Genomic DNA, 17,951 nt, shown 5'->3' with positions numbered 1-17,951 from the left:
ATAGATCACTTCGCTCTGTAAATGCAGGATTACTTGTGGTTCCCAGAGTCTGTAAAAGTAGAATGGGAGGCAGAGCCTTCAGCCACCAGGCTCCTCTCCTCTGGAACCAGCTCCCAGTTTGTGTCAGGGATGCAGATACCCTGTCTACATTTAAAGTTAAACTTAAAACCTTCCTTTTTGATAAAGCTTATAGTTAGAACTGCTCAGGTGTTTAATAAACCATTTCTTTATTATGCTGTTATAAGCCTAGACTGCTGGGGGAACTTATATCATGAGCATCTTTCTCCCTCTCCCGTTCTCTCCTTCTCCCTCTTTCTCTCCCTTTATATCTCTCTCCTTCTCCCACCTTTTCAATCTCTCTCTCTCTCTCTCTCTGCCCCCATGTATCTACATTACATGTCACTAACTCTGTTTTCTCTCTCCCCTAGTAGATCTGACCCCAGATCTGCAGGATCCAAACCCGTCATTATTATTATTACTATCATTATTATTAATAACATCATTGTATTTATAAGTATCAGTTTTCACTAATTATAAGTATCAGTCTGGTAGAAATTAAAGCAACTGTTATACTACCCCCCCCATCCCCCGATATGTTTACAGTACATGTCACTAACCCTGTTTGTGTTTTCTATCTCTCCTAGTGTATCTCTGACCCCAGAGCTGCAGGACCCAAACCCGTCATTATTATTATTATTGCTATTATTAATATTAATATTAATATCATCACTATATAATGACAACAACATAATTGTATTTTTTAATTATAAGTATCAGTCTGGTAGAGATTATAGCGGCGGTTGTACAACTGTCCTCTCTCTCTCTTCTCTCCTACTGTCTCTCCTCCCACCCTCTTTCCTCCCACCTCTCCTCTCTTCCTCCTCTCTCTCCTCACCCCAACCGGTCGAGACAGATGACCGCCCACAACTGAGTCTGGTTCTGTCAGAGATTTCTTCCTGTTAAAAGGGAGTTTTTTCTCTCCACCGTCGCCAAGTGCTTTGCTCATTGTGGGATTTGTTGGGTTTTCCCTGTAATATTGTAATATTGACCTCACTATGTAAAGTGCCTTGAGACAATGTATGTTGTGATATGGCGCTATACAAATAAAATTGAATTGAATTGAATTGAACTGTAGCAAGTGCAAAAGAGCCAGACGTGTCGCGGCACGAGAAACAGAGCACAGGAAAAGGCAAGTGCTGACAGTGAACCCGAGAAAGTGTTCGGCTTTAGTCAATCACATCACGTGCTGTAGATTGTGGTGAGATAGTGACAAGACTGTGGTGTCATGGTTGATGTTCACAGCCAACCCCTTAAATCTAATTTATGTACGAACATATTGACTGATCAATGCTCAAATTGTAATCTCACAAAAAAGCAAGTTACTTTGAATGTTTACAACTTCCTCAGTTGTCACGTGCTCTGAAACCTCAAAAGCTATTGCTTTGTTTTTGCGCGTCCTCCCTCTCCGACTGCTGCGTTCAGGCTGCGTCCCGGAGAAGGAGTCGGGCTTTTGCACCTGGCGGCGATTGGAGGAAGGACGGGCTTCGTGTTGGACCCGGGGCGTCGGTCAGAAGAGGGAGACACCACTGCAGTTAGTCGACCTGTGTCTGATTGGGGAGCGTCAGGGGCTTGGCCTGAATCCAGCTGGTCTGAAATGGAAGTGATTTTTATTTAAGATATGGAAACACACTAACGAATATTACGACTTCATACAGTCACCTTCGTTTTTTAAAACTACTAAACGACGGACGAAAGTAAAGTTTGAGTTAAAACTACAAAGCAAAATAAGTGTACAACGAATACCTTGTTAAACTGTCCCTGGCTAAAAAAAATATTTTCTCTCCTTAACTATAACTATTTTAACTACTATAACACACATACATACACCAATAAATAGCAAAAAGATACTAAACAAACAAGCTAAACATGAGTAAATATTAACCTTCGAGTGTTTCCAAGGCGTGTCCCAGGACAGAGATATCGAGCGGTTCCACTAGGCCAGTCATGGCCCCGGCTGACTTGGGCACAGACAGAGCTGAACTGACACGAGACTCATCCAAGCTGCTTGCAGAGGGAGGAAGAAGAAGAAGGGATGGAGGGGAAGATAACCCGGAGATAGAAGGTGGAGGGGGAAAAGAGAGGGAGAGAAGTTAGGAAGAAGAGGAAGGAAGAGGTTTACGCAGTCAGAGGTCGTCGGAGGAGAAGGGGTACAAAAGTGAGAAAAATACAAATCTAAAGATAGTGAAGAACTAGAGTGATGGGAAAGGTCACCATCATACTGGGATGGGATCACTGACAGTATTTCTGCCAATCACTTTGACCATTGGTGATAAATTAACAGCTACAAGTCTATGGGTCTCGATCAAACCCACGCACATAGACACACACAAGACTACACAAAGCTCCCATCAGAGAAATGGGATGTTCTATAGATGTGCAATAGAAAACGCACAAGTAAAGACACATCCCCGTCGAGGGCAGTGACAACAAGTAGATAAATGTCTGGAATCCTCTCCAGAAATACTGACGGCCTGAGTAATGCTGAGTGTAAACACTGGGGGCGTGTATCACTCAGGACCGCGTTGACAGGACTCGAAGATTTTTCAAAAAGTTTTTTTGAAACTTGCCGTCTCAGAACATGAATCCCACAGGGAACAAATCAAAATTGACCGAACATTTATCGCTATCTCTGCATCTTAAATATCTTCTTTTGGGAAAAATATTAACGACAGAAGGAGCAGGCGAGAGAAAGCTGTGTGTGCTTTTGCATGCACAACACACACACACACACACAATATGTCAATGTATGACTGATTAAATCCATATTTCTGCAGCAAGCATTATTGATCATAAGTATACATATGGGGGAGGCAAAAAGCAGCAAAAGCTTAAAAATCTGAGTTCATGAGTGAGTGTCTTTTTGTGTAAATATGTATGTGTGTATGTGTGTGTGTGTGTGTGTGTGTGTGTGTGTGTGTGGGATGAATACTCCCCACAAGGCTTGTACCAGTAAAATGCACTCTATTAAAGTGAACATGTGTTGTTAAAAAAACAGACCTCGGGAGAAAAAAATAAAACCTCAGAAGCAACTTCCTTTCCTGCTCCAAAAATCTTGTTGTTTTTCTTCTTATGAAAACATGACATCTGGAGTCTCTCCCCTCAGCAAAAATCAAAAAAGGCTACCATTATAAATTTAGAAACCATGCACAAAGTGAGGGCTTATACAGCTTTTGATGTACATGTCCACATGAATCGTTATATACATGAACTACATATGCACAGTGTGTAGATACATTTTAAGGCCAGGTACAGAAACATCTGTGTACACCAATCAGCCAGGTACCTGGTTTTAATTTTGCTGATCTGTGTTGACGTATCATACATTTGTGTGTGTGTGTGTGTGTGTGTGTGTGTGTGTGTGTGTGTGCCTGCTGTCGTCACCAACGCGGGTGCCAGGATCTTGATTGTGCAGTGATGATTGTGCAGTTTGAGGAGAGCTGAGGTCGACAAAAACATATTCAATTATTCTTCTTCACCCGTATAAATTAGAGGTAAAAGCAATTACACCAATATTAACACGGGCCACTACTATAAAATATGCAACCATTCATTATTTTTTCCCCCTATTCATATTTGGATTAGTTAGATTGGAGAGGGCCACTACAGTTACATTCAAACATTTTGGGCACCTGTCACTTCACCCTCAAGGTCAAACAATAACCCAGAACAAGCCATCACAACGTAGTTAGGACAAGTGCTCCAATCAAAACAATTTGGCCCAAATGAGAGTGGCCACTTTGGAATCAGGCACTGGAGTGCAGTGGAGTGTGTGTGCCACTTATAATGGACCTTTTGAAGAGCTGGCTGTAGACCCCTGGACTCTTCCCCACTATAGCCTCTCTCACCAGCTGCTCTCGCCTCCTGATGGAAGCTAGCTCCTGCGGAGAGGAGAGGGAGGAGGAGAGGTGACGTTAAAGGACAAAGATGAGGTGAAGGGGGAGACAAACAGGAATTGTAGGTGAGAAAGAAGAGGGGGGAAAAGTTGATGTGGAGGTTAAATAAATGGGACAAAGAGGTGTGGGAGGTGAGAAGCACACTGTACATATTATGGAGTCTAGTTGTCTCTTTAGCATTCGTTTTAAGGCGTCCTTACCAATACATTTTTCATCAGACATCTTGCAACTCACCGCGGGGCTCTTCTGAGGGGTGAGCTCCGCCTGGATCTTGGCAACATAGTTTCTGTGAGAGGGATCCAACGGGTCGAGAGCTGTGGCAAAGTGCGACGTCCCCGATCCCGACCTCGACGGGGGCGAGGCTGGCTTTTCGTCTGACTCAGGACCTGGGGCTGAGAGACAGATAGTGTAATTCAGAACTGTGTAATACTCTACGTAATGGTTACAGCATACAGACATACATACGTGCACAAGAGGCATCTGTAAAGGTTTGTGATTGGTCAGTGTTTTCCCATTTGTCGTTCTTCACAGTCACAGAAGGCACCGCACAACTGTTTTAAGTAGTAAATGTATATTTATGTGTAAAATTGGAGCGTCCCTTTTAAAAATCAAAAATTAAATAAAATAAAAATAAAAAATGGCACCTGACTGCACTTTTCATCAAACAAATACACACCCATGGAGCTGTTGTCAGGGGAGACTCGGTCGTTGTTTCCTCCTTCCTGTTCCTCTAGCAACAGGTACTCTCTCACTACCTGCCTCAGGGTCGGGTACGTGTCTTCCCAGTCATCTGCTCACACATCCAAGTCCGCACACGCACGCACGCACGCACGCACGCACGCACGCACGCACGCACACACACACACACACACACACACACACACACACACACACACACACACATACACACACACACACACAAAGACAGGCGTCATCAGCATAGACAAGACTCCTCTGGTCGTGAAAAGAGCCAATACATCTCTCATCAAACAGTAATGACTCAAAGATATGGGCATGATGACCTTAATGTAATGAGGTGCGTGCTAGCATAAAAGTGATGAGTGTCCCGCGCTCCCTGTTCGTTCATCTCATTAAGAAAAACAGCCAACATGTCCGAGGGCTTTCATGAGGGGATGATAAACACAGCTAGTCTGCGGCTACGTGCCCTTAACGCACGTGGTAATTGGATTGAAAGTGTATTGTATGGATTTTAGTGAAGTGTGTTAATTTCGTCTAAGGCTATATCAATGACACTGGGACAGCACTGAGCCAGGGGAAGGCCGGGTATTTTTTTTTTTTAAGCTTCGTGACTCTTCCAATGACAAATTGCCTGTGATTAGAGCAAGACGTCCCGAGTTCTTTCTTACTTATGCGTTAAACAAAGGCTGAAAACAAAGAAAAAGATCCAAATATCTCCCCTGGGAACCAATTAAGCTTAAAATTGATGTTTGTCCAAAATGAATTCTATATATTTATCACGCTTTACACTGCAGTTAAACATTAGTTGCCTCATTAGTGAAATGGAGCAAATTAGCCACTGGAGAATATCAAATTATGTATAGTAAGCTCTGAAATGTGGACGACTTAAATACATTCGATGGCACGGTGATAATTTCTCCCCGTTGCCGTACCACAGGGGATAACGTAGTCAAAGAAGCCCGGCTGTTGCCTGTTGGTGTTTGCGTAGAGCTCTAAACGCGACACCGCCGTGTCGATCTGCGCCGGGGTGTAGAGACCGCGGCCTTTCAGGTGGCCCATGTACTTCTCCACGTGGGTGGGGATGAGGAGGATGTAGCGAGGCTCGAAGACGCTCTTCTTCAGACTGAACACACCCTGCAACGCAGATTGCATTTCTATGACAACATTTTTTTTTTTAATATCATTTTTTTTCCGAACAGTAAATTTTATTGTAATTGTATGGTCCACAGCCCTGGGGAGTTAAGCAGATTTAGTTGGGGTTTGGTTAATAAGTTTGTCCATATGCATACCTCCAGCTCCATATGCACACAGCAGGCCAGTCCCTCTCTAGCCACGTCGTCGATCGCACCGCTGGTCAGGCCGTAGCTGTGACCCCCGTAACGCATGGTCTCGATAAACTTACCCTGTAATGGAATTTCCAGTTATGGGGGGGGGGGGGGGAGAAAATTATGGAACAGTTAGGGAGCTATTTATCAACTAAAGTGGACATAAAACTTGACACACATACACAACCACAGCATGTTCTGTGTGTGTCAAAGTTTATCCCAATAACAATAGTTTCAACTCTTACCCCCCTTCTGCCTTTTAGAATATAGAATGTACAGAATGTCTCCTGGAAATACTTATTCAAAAAGGAATTTGTGTTCCCTCAATGGTTTTGTTTGGGTGCCCTAAATTTTCAAAATAGGTAATGGGGAAACATTTAAACACACAATTACTAATACACAATTATTGATTCCATAGCTGTTCAGATATAATTACACAGGAGGACTTTTTTTTATTTGTTTACGGCATGGTATAAAAGTGGGACGAGTATCAAGGACTGCTGATTGGGGTTAATTTTGAATAGGAACGTTCAAAAGAAGTGGGTTCAAGAGGTTCTGATTGCATAGTAACTGACAAACAAATCTGAGGGAAAAGGGATTGAAGAAGAGAAGGGCAGCTGACATGAAGAAGGTGAGAGCGTGAAGAGTGAGAAGGGTAGGTGAGCACAGCGATAAAAGAAATCAGGCAACATGAAGGAGTTAGGATTAAGGTGGACAAAATAGACATGTTTACCTGATCCACTTCCTCTGGTGGAGTAGACAAAAAGGCATCAATACCAGCATCAAAGCTATTTCTGTGCTAGTAACTTAGTGACCACGAGGACCCATTTTTCTAACTCCACGTTCGACTAAATGTAAAATTTTTAAACAAAATTTCAGCAAGTTAAAAATTAAAATCAATCCATCCTGGTAAAACGAATGATCTCATCTACTCAACTCATTACAGCCAGTGAAGTCAATTTGAAACTTGCCAAAGTAATAATGTTAATGTAGCACACTCTCAGACACAGCCCAGCAAAAACCCAGTGTACAGTAAGACTTATGACAGTGTGTGAATGAGCTTACTTCGAATGTAGAACTCAAAATAACCGTGAGACACTTTTCTTCTCGTGCAGTCGCTCTTTGGATCTATGATGCCCCAAAAGAAAAAAAAATCTTAATGTCAAGCTAACGTACCATGTGAATCATGTTCTGAAAGTCTTCCTCATTGACAAAATGGTAATCGGTTCCATTCTCCTCCCCAAAGTACGGTTCCCTTGTCGTGTGACAGACTCTGTGGAACACACACACACACACACACACACACACACACACACACACACACACACACACACGAAAAGAAACACTCTGGGGTTTCATCTAACATATCCAGCATGTAATTTATGATATCCAGCATGTAATTTATGATGTTAACGTTAAAAAATCCTGGACCTGCAACCACTAAAGAGGGCCAGTAGTGGGGCATTAAGCCAGGACAAGACCCCCCAACCACCAGATGAGAGCCAAGAATATGCCATTCATTTACGACAGAGGTTCCTCTACATGTGTTAAACGCCTGCATTTAAAAGATGGGTTCATATTATATATGATACTCTCATGATATTCACACAAGCATATGTGTTAACTTGTTATGTGGGACTTTTGAAAAGCTCTCCATAAATAGTATGTATTATTGTTGGAATAATATTATTGGAAGTGCATGAAAGTGAGTAAAAGATACATATAAACAGAGATGAATTGTTTTACATTTTTACAACAAGGAACAGTGATGTCATTTCATCACTTAACATGTGAGTTTGTTATACTCACTTTTTTGGTTTATAATTCAGTGCTAGTATATGAATAATAATTGACACTCAGTCTCTGAGGACTGGACATGAGTGAGTGATGATCTGTGTGCAAAAACTCTGCGACTGACCCGTATCCAAAGTATTCGCTTAACTCCTGACACAGTCTGTGGGCCAGCTCTCTCTTCCCACAGCCTTGAGGACCCGTCAGGACCAGCATGGGATAAGGGGAGTCTGCACTGGGCAAAGTGCTGCTTGGACACACACACAGACTCAAAGAGAGTTACCAAAGATAAACAAGTTTGGAGTACAGTAAACCATGACGCCAGAGCACAAACTTCTCCCCTCTTGAACGCCACTCTTATGATCAATATAAAGGGAGGCGTGCATGCTTTCTAGGAAACACAGAGGAGGATGTTAAATTGACCTTATAGCTGCAGCGTTTTATTTGCTGATGATGGATGTTTAAAAAAAAAAAAGTGCTGATGCACAAACTCATTTTTCTTTTCTTTTAGAGAGTAGATAATATGAGCAACATAGGGACACTGCAGATAAAATCCTGCTCAGGTTTGGAAACAAATGCCATAGTGATTTTTCAAGATATGCACGATTGTTTAAATCTTCACATGAAGAGCACACTTCCAAAATACTGCATAGGCCCTTTATTTCTGTCACCATTAAAATAAAAAAAAAAGTTCTCCTTACGATTATGTTGTATTATTATTTGTAGTATTATTTGTACCAACCAGTCAAAGAGCACCTGGGGCTGCATCAGCTGACACACAAGGTTGGTCATGTGATCTCTGGCTGCCACCAAATCCATCGGAGGGTCGTATTTGTTCACTGATGACACCTGAGATTTAAAATGAGTGCACATACCAGGAGTTTACATTATAGGATATACAGGACAATTACTGGGTGGCATTTCTTTATTAGTTTTGGATGAAATAAATCATTTATGTTATTTATTTATACCTTCTCTTCAGCAGTGACCTTCTCTTGGTCCAGCACCGTGAGATGTTGAAGGAGAAAAACAACTGACTGTCTGTAGTCTTGTTGCTCCTGTTGGTCACATTCACATGGTTCATATTATTACACAAAAAAACATGTTGAGCACATACTGCACATTCTCTGTGATGTAAGAGTCAGCAGAAGAGGGGCCAGGGGAAAGCACCATCAACTGCACAGATGGAAGCCATCATAGAAACTCAAGTGCATTCAGGTGCGTACAGAATATATAGCATAGATGGAGAAAAAAGAGCATCTCTGACATCCACTGAACTGTTCCCATGCCAGCATTAGATTATGTTCAAAATCAAATAAAACTTTGGATTACCTGCACAGGGTTTCGCAGCAGATTGAGGTCCCTCACCAGGTAAAGATCGTGAATGTGTTTACACTCCTGAATTTCACTCATCTGAAAAAACAACAACAACATCCCAACAACAATGAAAAAAATGCTGCTGTGGAATCCCTGTGTTCATTTGCTGTTAGATACTTGTCCTTTTTTGTCTATTCACAGGTAACGATATATCTATTTTCTCTAAATTAATGGTCCAAACCTACATTTGTTTTTGAATTCTTCTCTCGTAAATTATCTTAATCGCATATGACATTTCAGCTGAGAATACTGTATGGCTGCTATCGACCAGTCCCTTCTCTCGGATCAGTACCAGGTTTTTCTCCAGGTTGATGGAGCCCAGTAGGTGGAGGTTCTGGAGGCCAGAGAGGCTGGTGATGCAGTTCAGGGACAGGTCGAGAACCTGCAGACTCTTCGTATTCTGCAACCCTTCGATCCTCTTCAGCTGGTTCCCCCTCTGGACATAAACAGAAAAGAGAAGCGGTACATGATATTCATGCATATGCACGCACACATAAGTGGCTTCCAACCACCACTCAAATCCGCTCAATGATTCCCACTGAGGACCTGCCATGGTTGCTCTGCAGGTTGCCTGAACCTTCTTTCCCCTCAGCACTGAGTTGAGTGACAGGCCTGCCTCTCTCCGCTAAATCCTGATTGGTGAGGACTGACAGCCAAACAGCTGGCGAGGTGCTAGCGCAGCACACTAACCAACGGAAGATCCAGACGTGGGCACTCCTCCCTTGTCAGGGTCCCCCCAGCCTGCTTCCTCACTCCATTCCAGTGACTGAAGTTGTTATCTAGCCGTCTGGCCGCACCTCACCGTGCTCTTGCCAAGCATGTTGCCTGGCAGAGGGCCGCTGTCAGTGGGGGTGGGTGACTTGTGCCGCTCCCTTGAAGCTCTGGGTCGACGCTGTGATGGGCTAGGAACCAGGCTGGCTGACAGGGGCCATGCTGTTGAGGGAGGCAGCATGTGAGGAAACAGGGTCAGGGATGGGATTAGATGGATGCTGGATGGACAAGGTATGTGTGAGAGAGTGTGTGTGGGAGAAAGAGTGTGTGCGTGTGTGTGTGTGTGTGTGCTGAACTTGGTCCAGGCTCACTCAAACACCAGCAGTTGTCAGCAGGGGCAGACACAGCCAGACCGGTGGCTGCTGACAATGAGGAAAAACTGATAAAGGCGCGCACATGCACACACACACACACACACACACCCACACACACACTGAGAGAACGGGCCTGCTGCTGGACCATATGTTGATTCTGAAACAGGGGGGCCAAGCTTTTACTGAGTGTAAAAATGCGGCCCAAAACGGAGACATAAAGACAAAACAGAAACAGGTGAAATTGACAATGTATACACACAATGAGTAAGAACAGCTCCAAATGAATTCCAAAAGTGTGTGTGTACAGCACATAGAGGGAAATAACCTGTGAAGCAACCTCATACATGTCAATGGAGGTTTTGCCATGCAATGTTTGTTAAAATCCACGTTTGTATTATGTCTGTGCTTGTATATACTACGTGCATGAACGTGTGTGCGAATGCGCACTTGTTTATATCATATTTATGACCACAACAGAGAAGAACCTACCAGGCAGAGATGAGTCAGCGGCAGATTGTCCAAGCCGCCTATCCTGGAGATCTTGTTGTGTGCCAGGCTGAGATGAGTGAGCTTACGACATTGCCCGAGACCATTGATCTCACTGAAGCTGTTATCTGAGGCATGAAGCAGGTTAAGAACAATACAGACATTATCTTACATCGGCAAACAGAAAGAAGCTGGGGGGGGGGGGGTGTTTAGTTCATGTGGATGAATGTCAATGTTCCTGAGTAAGGATACGGTCCAGATCCAGTTTACTAAGAAATGAATAGGCCGACAAGTCCTTCATTTGTGTCATACGGTTATGGGAAAAATTGACCTCCTAGGGGGAAAAAAAAAGCAGCACACTATTAACGAGAATGACAGCTAAGGCCCATCCTTCCACCAAGTTTCATGGAAATCCGATCTGTCTGGGTTTTTTTTTTTAATCCTGATGACAATCAAACAACCAACCAACAATCCAATAGACAAACAGAGGGACAGGGGGAGAAAACATAACCTCCCTGGTTGAGGGTAATAAAAGCCTTAAGTACGTCTCACTGAAGAAATACTCCGGCTAAATCCAGAGCATGGCACAGAATCTTTAATTCGGTAAGTTCACTGTCATTCAAGGGCAGCTAATGCCGCGTAAGCATTTTTCGAAGTGACTACAGATGGGCTATGGAAATACGGGCCCATCTTGAGGGAATAGCCAGAGAGAACGAGAGCCAGAGAGAACGAGAGCCCGAGCCACCGATCAAATGTTGTCTTCCGCTGTCAGCTCAAGGTCCTGCATTACCTTCAGGTTCTTGGGTGGCTGGAATCCAAAGAAGTCAGAGATTTCGTTGTGGGACGCATCCAGGGTGACAAGGTAGGGCATGTGGCTCACACAGGACAAATCTATGGCACATGAGGAGAGTTATGTATGAATTTGTATGTTTTTATCATATCATGTCTATAGTGTGTCTCATATACATAACATGTCTGAAATAAGAGTAAAGAGATACAGGTCATCTGGATATAAAATAAGAGTCACCTTTAATTTTGTTGTGTGGCAGTTCCAGCTTTTGAAGATGAACATAACTGCATAAAATGGAGACGTCGCAGAGATTGTGACTCTGGAAAAGAGAAAAAAGGAAAGCCGTTGTTCGACCTAATTAGTCTCAAAATGTAGACTGTGAAACTGATTTGTCGGGGGGGGGGGGGGGGGGGGGGGGTTATCTCTGTCTCGGTAAATCAGTGTCATTTATATGTGTCTTACCGGCAGAGACAGTTGATGGTACAAGTGCTGCAGTCCACTGCCGAAACGTCCCAGGTGGGTCACACAGCTGGAGACCACCTCAGCGGTTAAAACACCAAACTTCTGTAAGCATTAAAAAAATTATATGATGTGCTTATTTTATTAGGGCAGTAAAGCTGTGGAGGATTTGTGGCTTTTTACAGCCGTGAACTCAAGGCACCCCCTGCGATTACAATGCAACTCTTTGATGCACATGGCAGGAGGCCACTGTAAGCACCACCTGCAGTGCTCATACTGTAGATACATGCACACACACACATGCACATATTCATTCCATGCAGCAGGCCACTGTACACACACACACGAGGCTGCCCAACTGTCTAATTGCTGCCAATGCAAATTGCAAAAAAAAAAAGAATCAACCGTGTAACCTTGTTGTGTTCATCTACTTCGCCGGACCTCTTGCGCAAGGTCACCTGCTTCACCTGTTGCATGACGGGAAAAACGCGGAAAGTTTATTCGACGTGAATATGCGGCGAATCTGCCTTTTCAGAAAAAAACAGCAACAACTATGAATCCAATTTGGTCGAAGTGGACACCAAAAAAAGTGAAAAGTTGATGTCAAAGAGATATAATGATATACAACATGGAACCTTACCTCCATCTCTGTGTTGTTCGTGGCTGAAGTCAGCCGCGCGACATCAAACCAGCCATCAAAGCGTCCGACGGCGACGTCGAGAACAAAAAAGAAAAGTAAACTTGCAAGTTTCCGTCGTTACTTCATGATGGAAAAAGACCACGGCGACGAGGGAGCGCGACGAAATACTGATACAGTGAGCAAAAACAACGTTAATATGTCCTCGTTCCAGCTTTGGCTAACAAGGTAGTCTCCACCGGAAGCGTCCTCCGCTGTTGCTTAGCAACCAGTGTTGAAGGTACAAGGGAATTGTGGGTCTTGTAGTTTTAAACCGCGATCACCGCGACGTCCCAAGGGAATCTGGGAACATTTACAATTCAGGAACAGGGACGTGAAAGAATAGCAAGCCACACACACACACACACACGCACGCACGCACGCACGCACGCACGCACACACACACACACACACACACACACACACACACACACACACACACACACACACACACACACACACACACACACACACACACACACACACACACACACACACATCAAACTCCATCAGACCTTTTAAAACCAGACTTTGTGTCCCTGAAAACCCAAAATGCACAACATCTGGATGGTACAAGACCACATGCTGGGCATAGTACAATTTACCATCTTGTATTTTGAATTTCAATGGTGAGGGGGGGGGGGGGGGGTTTCAGGGCCCTGTAGTTTGCAAATATCACAGTGTGCCAAAAAAAGTGTGCAGGTGTGGAGTGACGCCCACAGCAACACGAGCGTTCAGGTGGTGCGTCTTCAGTGTTTTTTCTTGTCATTCCACGTTGCTGATGCACTGTGTCACTTCATGCCTCACCTCTTGTCAGGTGAAGTGTTGGTTTTGGAATCGGTCCGACTCGTACAACGTATGGCGGCGACCTCTCCACTGCAACACAAGAGCGATGGACTGCGCCGAAGGAGGGTTACTGTGTGTATAAACTATTGTCGGATGTACAGTACTTCACCCTGTGGAAAATCTGACTGCACCTGACTGCAGCCACACACGAGGAGAAAAAATACTGTGCAAGGTACACAGGACGAGACGAGACGGTGATTGGATGGTTTATTTTTCAGTGTATGCACTGGCAAATCATATGTGCTTGATTTAGATTAGACAAACTTTGAGATGACACTCGACAACCAGAGGAAAAAAAGGGAAGATGTTTAAACTTGTTTAAGAGTCAAACAAATGTATAGAATTGAACACATTCTTACTTGATTTACTCAAAGAGCAGATGTGCAGCAGATAAAGCACCAACGAAAAGAAAAAAAACAAACATGAAATTGAACCATTATTACGGTTGACATATTTCACTCATCAATAAAAAAATAAAGCATGGAGAGCAGGTGTGGTTTTCACTGACTGTACATATATAGTGTATATTCAATTCATAAGCCTTCTGGACTTCAATAGGTTATGTGAGTTGGTAGTAGTATAATAGAACACGTGTGAAATGACACACTTGGCTAACATTGTATTAAAGTTTCTCACGTATAACGTTACAAAAGTAACTCTGAAGTGAACAGCTGATTGAGCAGATTCTAGACACAGTATGTACGTTTCAGAGCGGTGGGCGAACCCCCTCAGCAGCTTCGCTGTTGATTTCCCATCGATCCCGGCCTTATGTGTCATTATGATGGATTGCTCTGTGGGCTTCGGGGAGACCGGTGCTGGGCCGGCTGTATTGACAACACTCCCATTTCCCCCTCCTGCTCTCGTTAAGTACTCCTCTCTCAAGTTAATGAACTAAAAAACACGGGAGGGGGGATGATTTGTGATCGTCTCTGGAGTTTATGCGTTTAGTCCACTTTAAAAGATCCCAAGTACGGGATGTGGCGGGGACGACCAAATGAGAGATTCAGAATTGGATTGTTGAAGTTTATAGAGCTGGTATGACAAGTGCAATGCAAAAAAAGTGTATATCATTCCATTGTGGTTGGAATTTTACATCTGGAATTAACCTTGTTCTTGCTTTCTGGGAGGATGAGCATGAACTCTGCAAGTATATCTTAATTACTTAGCCTTTTTATCTGGAGAGGAGGGGAAAACAAGTGAATCAACTAACAACTTTCCACACTCGCCGCAAACTGCACAAACTATGAAAAAAAAAAAAAAGACAGACTTTATAACAGCCATATATATACGATACAATTCTCAGCCGGGGAATTCTTCGGGGACCGACCCAAATTGGCAGCAGGCGGAAGATGTGGCCTCATTCAGACAGTCTAATCTGGCATCTGTTATTGCAGACAGAATCAGTGGGCCCGTGGGGGGCTGCCAGGAGAGGAGACATGGAGGTGTAATTGAGAGCAGCAGTTTAGATCTAATAGGAAAATGAGATGAGAAAGGGCCTAAGTTTTGGGTGAATGTCCAAGACAATCGCCCTTTTCATCCGGAGCTGGAGTCTCTGTCATGGTGAGCAGGGGTTGGGGGTAGTAAGGAGTCGTGACAGCATCGGTTACCTCATGACATAGATGCATAAGGAACTGGACTGGCAAACTTTGCAGTTGTGTTGGTTGTCACCTCGTTTCCCAATTAGAGCGAGCCACTGCTGCAGAAACAGTATATATTGTAATCCACATGATTTAAAAAAGAAGAATATCTGTGTCAGCCCTTTCATCACATTAGGGCAAGATGAAATGGAGAAGACCAACAGATTTCACACGCATCATGATCTCGGTCTAGAGCAAACATGTATTTCAGTGTTTTCCCAAATGTCCTGCAAGTATTTTTCTTCAGTCATTTCCTACTTATTGCACACATGATCCAGTTAAATTCTACATGTGTCCCTGCTTGAGAGATATGGGGGAAAAAACAAAAAAAAACATGGAAGATGAACAGTAATTCCCTTTCATTGGCCATATTTCTCTAATTTCATGCCAGGCCACCCTGTGCTGAGCTGCTCTGGTCACTACACCGTGGTGATCTTCTTGTCCTTGGTGGCCTGCTTGATGGCGGCCTGCTCGCAGATGATCTCCTTCAGCCGCTGCAGCCGGGTGTTCTGGGTGCTCAGGTCCCCGACGCCCGTCTGGCTGCGGTGGAGTAAGGACAGGGCGTTGATGTACTCCAGCTCCGTGTAGCGGACGCCCTGGTCCACCACCAGGTTGAGCAGCTCGTCCGCGGTGTTGTACAGCATCTCGTAGTATTGCCTGAGAGCAGGGATGGGGAGAAACAAAAGGACATGATGAATAACACTTTATATTCCTTCATCCTACATCATCCAAGTGCAGAATAGACACAAAAGCCAAACAAACTGCAGTTGCCGTCGAGTCCAATATTCTCAAAAGAGGATTTCGAGGACCGAAGGTAGAGGGAAGACATTCACCGGCTACAAACTACTGACACCATGTTAGTGAAACACTGCTGACTCGGCCCTAAGATGGAAGAGGTGTGTGCAGAATTAATACTGTAAGTCACACCGCAATGGGCCGTGTATAAAAAAAATATATTGTTGAATTGTAATGCAGTGTATTGATGTTCATATTGCATGGAAACAGACAGAAATTAATGTTAGACCTGGTATTATGTGGATGATTTCATGTGGTGCTGTGAATGCTTTCTCCCCCCTTCCTGTTAAATATATTAAATATTCATCATTGGTATTGTTCCTCGTGGCTCACGGTGTAACGAGGGAAGCATTGTATTGCGATTCGCTTGTGTCTCCGTGTGAAACAATATACTGTACTCATTTTGCATCGAGGGCTTAAACTTTCTCCACTCGACTTTCTCTTACTCGCAGGCAAGAGACGCTTCCTTCACGAGTGTGCAGCTGGTCACCTTGGACAAGGGCAGCTGCCAGTCATTCAGCAGCGGTGCCTCCTGCTGCTTTGTGGGCACCGCAGTTCAGCCAGGAGAGATAATTGTAGCGCTGACATTGTTCGGCTAAAGAAAGGCCTTGGAGGTGTTATGACTGAGACGGAAATCTGAGGTCCGCCAGATTTCAAACGTGACGGCGGAGAGAGAGAGAGAGAGAGAGAGAGAGAAAAAAAGTCTCATTCTCAGTAACGATGTCCATTAAAGGATCGGGAGAGAGGGAGGTCTAAGCTCTCCCTGCTGCGCCAGAGGAAACTGAAAGTAAATGGATTCAAATCTCGACGATGTGGCGCAGTCAAAAGACAAGTCAGGCGAGAAAAGGATATTTTTATGTCATTTGTTTAGCTCCACCACCCATCCAAGACCCATTCCCGTCTTGAGATGATCATTTTCCATGCTAACGAGGCGTTAATGAGCACTCAGGGAGCTTCTGTTGCAAGGTGTTTTATGTGCTGTCATTGTGGAAACCCAACAGTAGCGAGAGAAAGACCTGGAGAGAGTAATGGGGGGGTGGAATGAATGAGACGAAGATGGAGCGATGGAAAGAGAGAAAAAGAGAGAGTGACGACTAAAGCGATGAGTGACGAATATCGGTGTACATATCTTCTGTTTTTTTTTCTTTTTTCTTTCTCGCCTTCCCCTGACAAGTAATGCCCTTGGTCATCGGAGCATTTGCATTCTGTCTCACTCTCCGTCCTGCTCTCAATTTCTCTCCAAGGTCTTGTTCATTTTTTCCGTCCCTGAGCTCATTTCATGAAAAAGCTTGTCAATATTGATGAGGGTCACATTCGTCTCCTCCTTAACTGCGGAAAAGACTGGAAAAAAAGGCGGCGACCACTTTTGGTTCTATCTCATCATGAACTGAGCCTCGTATTTGCGTGTTTTTTCTCTCCGGCTGATAAATGTCGGAATGAGAATGTGTCTGTATATTTAGAGCGTGTGATGAAGTGTGCCAAATTCACCTCAGGAGCACAGCAGAAACACCATTACGCTCCCTGGACCTACTGATTGACTGCACGCTTGAGGAAAATCACCTCGTTATACTTTATGATCTAATGGGGGGAAAAAAACAGTATAACCACAACCCCCCCCCCCAACACTCATTTCTGTTGTTGAGGGGGAAAAAAGCTGGGAACAGACGGCTTTTCTCTTGCAAACCCTCGCATCTCAATGGCAAACAGCTCAGAGGAAGGAAACGTGATTTTGAAGAAGCGATCAACAAGGGTAGACGTTGTACCTGACTTCCTGAGACTATTTCATTCTGACCGTAAATGAAAGCACTGCTCCGGAAATGTTCCTGTTGGTGGGATCCCTTTAACAGAAACCAAGTGGTGTTTGGACATTGTCTAAAAGAAATAGACGATTTGTCTGATAAAATAGAAAAAACTAGCTGGAAAGCTTTGGAACCCATCTGTTGCTCGCAGCAGCCAGCGGGAGAAGATTAAAAATACCTCATCAGTGCTATAAAAAATGGCTTAACTACAGTATAATAGCAGCTATAATTCA

At 43.9% G+C, this 17,951-nt stretch overlaps 2 protein-coding genes across 5 annotated transcripts in view; both read right to left on the bottom strand.

Moving 5' to 3' along the window:
- Positions 1 to 1,131: 1,131 nt before the first annotated feature.
- On the bottom strand, positions 1,132 to 12,887 carry lrguk (leucine-rich repeats and guanylate kinase domain containing). Of its 4 annotated transcripts, XM_035610354.2 has the most exons (22): positions 12,606 to 12,887; positions 12,379 to 12,432; positions 11,969 to 12,070; positions 11,744 to 11,825; positions 11,507 to 11,607; positions 10,969 to 11,050; positions 10,720 to 10,844; positions 9,438 to 9,581; positions 9,101 to 9,181; positions 8,740 to 8,826; positions 8,511 to 8,617; positions 7,896 to 8,015; positions 7,154 to 7,250; positions 6,711 to 6,722; positions 5,942 to 6,055; positions 5,585 to 5,786; positions 4,630 to 4,743; positions 4,188 to 4,345; positions 3,850 to 3,938; positions 3,429 to 3,497; positions 1,943 to 2,061; positions 1,132 to 1,649 (listed from the first exon to the last, which is right to left on the bottom strand). In XM_035610354.2, the coding sequence occupies exons 1-22, from the start codon at positions 12,609 to 12,611 to the stop codon at positions 1,435 to 1,437; spliced, it is 2,280 nt and encodes a 759-aa protein (XP_035466247.2). In that variant the 5' UTR covers positions 12,612 to 12,887; the 3' UTR covers positions 1,132 to 1,434. The 4 variants fall into 4 exon arrangements, with proteins under 4 accessions (XP_035466247.2, XP_035466260.2, XP_035466252.2 ...); XM_035610367.2 differs by lacking the exon at positions 12,379 to 12,432; XM_035610359.2 differs by lacking the exon at positions 6,711 to 6,722 and having other exon boundaries at positions 12,606 to 12,886.
- A 794-nt stretch (positions 12,888 to 13,681) lies between these two features.
- exoc4 (exocyst complex component 4) overlaps positions 13,682 to 17,951 on the bottom strand; it is a 96,444-nt gene continuing 92,174 nt past the window's right edge. Inside the window, exon 20 of the mRNA XM_035610331.2 lies at positions 13,682 to 15,781. Coding sequence (XP_035466224.1) covers positions 15,544 to 15,781 — 238 coding nt within the window. The 3' untranslated portion in view covers positions 13,682 to 15,543. The remainder of the gene's footprint in view (positions 15,782 to 17,951) is intronic.

Source organism: Scophthalmus maximus, chromosome 12 (genome assembly GCF_022379125.1).
Source record: "Scophthalmus maximus strain ysfricsl-2021 chromosome 12, ASM2237912v1, whole genome shotgun sequence".
Classification (NCBI taxonomy): Eukaryota; Metazoa; Chordata; class Actinopteri; order Pleuronectiformes; family Scophthalmidae; genus Scophthalmus; species Scophthalmus maximus.
This window is presented reverse-complemented; position numbering and strand designations above follow the sequence as displayed.

Bases quoted from the DNA above. Each gene is read 5' to 3' on its own strand.
- lrguk (XM_035610354.2), bottom strand. The intron at 8,618-8,739 runs GTATAAATAAAT...TTTAAATCTCAG, and splicing joins AGGTCACTGCTGAAGAGAAG to GTGTCATCAGTGAACAAATA. The intron at 2,062-3,428 runs GCACACACACAC...CTCTGCAAGCAG, and splicing joins CGCGTTGGTGACGACAGCAG to CTTGGATGAGTCTCGTGTCA.